Here is a 2,717-nt window from a genome sequence, read left to right as displayed (position 1 = left end):
TGTTTTAGAATTGGAATAATGGTAAATTTAAGTTTCCTTTGCTCCTTACATCCTCATAGGGGTTTAGATGTCTACTGTCCATTTTCACATTTCTGCCTCTCTGAAAGTCCTCCGTGCCACAGTCTGCCTTTTCTCTATCACAATTTCATTAGATTTTTCTTCATTTCCTACTGGACTAAGCATAGTGAAAATCAACACGTACAAGAAACTTCTTTAGAAAAAATTTAATAAGCAATCAAGAAATTAATTACATATATAAACCATAATGTAAAGGTATACATGGGAATATGAGTAAAACTAATTTGTCTGATAAATAGTTAGATAAATAAATATGTAAACAGGGATAGATATATCTACACAGATGAAAGGGAAGAGTCTAGAAACTTGAACAAAATTTAACCATCACTTCTGAAAACAACTAACAAATTCACTAAAGTCATGTCATATCATAGCAGAAATGACAACTTTGGAAAATGACAGAGCCCGATGGAGGGAGACTCTGTTTTCTATCAGTGAGGCCATTTCCACGTAGGGTGAGATCTCATTCTTCACTCTTTATGCTTTCTAGCAAGTCCGCTGATGAAGAGAAGTATCTCATGATTTCTGCCCTGACAACCTCCCAGGCACAAGGGCTGAACTTCTTCTCCTGCAGGTAGAGAGAGATCCTGTGGAAGTGTCTCCTCACAGCCAGCGTGGAGTCCTCAAGCACCATGGCAGGCGCTTCCTCTCCCTCCTCCCGGGCCACACAGGCTCTCAGCTCATGCAGCTGGGCAGAGAGGCCAGTGCACAGTGTGGCCACAAGGCTCTTCTCCCAAGGGGCAGGCCAGCTCTTTGTGCTGAAGAGGCTGTAGATCTGCTGGGTCATCTCATGGAGCACAGCGATGGCTTCAGCCTTCTGGACCTGCTCTGCATCAAAGGCCTCCTGGGGGAATCCAAAGTCCTTTCTGTCCTGCAGGGAGGAGAACAGTGAGGTTCTCCTCATCTGTCCCAGGAGGAGCAAGGCTCTTTTGTTCCCCAGGCTGTGGGTGGGAGGCAGCTCACAGCCCAGGGAGCAGGTTGTCCTGCAGCTGAGCACCAGCAGGCTCACCAGGCAGACCAAGGGCAGGGCCATTTTGGATGGGCCATTTTGGATGGGGCAGGTGCTGCTGGAGTGGCTGAGGTGCGGATGCTGAAGCTTTGGCTGTGCAGTGTGTGAGGACCTTGATGGCCCCGTTAGCTTAAGTAGGGGCTGGGTAAGGTTCCATTTTCTGAATGTCCACTCTCACCTTCTCCTCTTTTGTTTTCATTTATGATTTCATGCTTCAGATTGGCATTTCCCAGCCATTTCCTTTACTCTATTAGCTTCCCTCTCCATGCCCCCACTTGCTCTTAATCTTTTTTATAAAGCAAACCCCTCATGAAAATTCAACAACACCTAATACATTGCTGTACTATATACCTTTGTAAAATACTTTACAAAGTGTGCAGATTTTAATTTTTCATGAAATGCATCTTGGGATAGATTATAGAATAGTTTAAGGAGACTCTCCTATTTAAAAGTTCATCTGAGTACTAGTCCCTCATACTTGACTCTGAGACTAGAAGGATCATGGATTGAGGAGAAACACTAAAGAGTGTTCATGACACTCCATGATGAACCAGGACAGAGTGGCAATTGTCTCTATCCAACTTAAGACAGGAAACCTAAAATAAGTTTACAAAGCAGTGACCAGGCATAGAGTGAAGCAGCCATCGTGACCTTATCTCAGGATAGAACTGGAGGCATGGCTAAGAAGTAAAGAAACAGCCAGCACACATCAGAAGACATAATACTGCCCTTCATTCTAAAAAAATGTACGTTGGTACTTAACTTGCTCTCAATAAAGTACTCTCACATGTATTTCTCTGGAATTAAATTTTCTTAAATTATGTTTTCTTCCTGTAAATTATTTATTTACATTTAGTGTAGTGTGTATATTTGCTGATGAGGAAAAAACTCAATACAATTAAATTATAAAATTAAACCAACTTGTGCTTCAGTCCCATAGGCCAAACCCAGTCAGAAGCACTCAACTTCAAGTCATGAGAAAGCCATTAGAAGTCATTGGAGGCCATATATATATATATGTATATATATGTATATATATACATATATATGTATATATATACACATATATATGTATATATGTATATATGTGTATATATATACATATATATATGAAATGTCATCAAGCTGTAATGGAGAAAATGACCTCTATTACTGGAGGTTGGTAGCAACAATACTGTCCACATTGTCTGTGTCTTTGATGAATTCAGTAACATGGTTTATCATTATGTATACAAGCAAATCCAAGAAAATTATGTAAACTCTAAAGATGAGATTTTATATGAGTTGACTTTGGAAGGACTCAATCTTGTAATGTCTTAAGTGTATTCACATGTATCTGAAGATGAACTTTCCTCCTGTTGGGGAGGGGAGTGTTATTCAGTTCTGAAATATCATCATCATAATAACAGTAGAAACGTAATTCCAAGACCAATAAAATATGTTTGAGAGGATTTTAGACACAGAGATATATTTAATTCTCCATAATTCCAAAACTAATACTTGAAGATTATAAGCAATATTTTAAAAAGAGCAATTATTTGGTTGTAGAGATATGGATTAAATTTTTTAATTTTAGTGCTAGAATGTGAAATTGAGAAAGAATTCTCAAAACATGGATGACTCACTGTAC

General features: G+C 39.2%; 1 protein-coding gene across 1 annotated transcript; it reads right to left on the bottom strand.

The window, feature by feature from the left end:
- Window positions 1-541: 541 nt before the first annotated feature.
- LOC125355740 (interferon alpha-3-like) lies at window positions 542-1,111 on the bottom strand. The gene has a single exon (XM_048352155.1). It carries the CDS (start codon window positions 1,109-1,111, stop codon window positions 542-544), a length of 570 nt encoding a protein of 189 aa, XP_048208112.1.
- Between the last annotated feature and the right edge of the window lie 1,606 nt (window positions 1,112-2,717).

The sequence above is a fragment of the Perognathus longimembris genome, chromosome 1 (genome assembly GCF_023159225.1).
Source record: "Perognathus longimembris pacificus isolate PPM17 chromosome 1, ASM2315922v1, whole genome shotgun sequence".
In the NCBI taxonomy this organism is placed as follows: Eukaryota; Metazoa; Chordata; class Mammalia; order Rodentia; family Heteromyidae; genus Perognathus; species Perognathus longimembris.
This window is presented reverse-complemented; position numbering and strand designations above follow the sequence as displayed.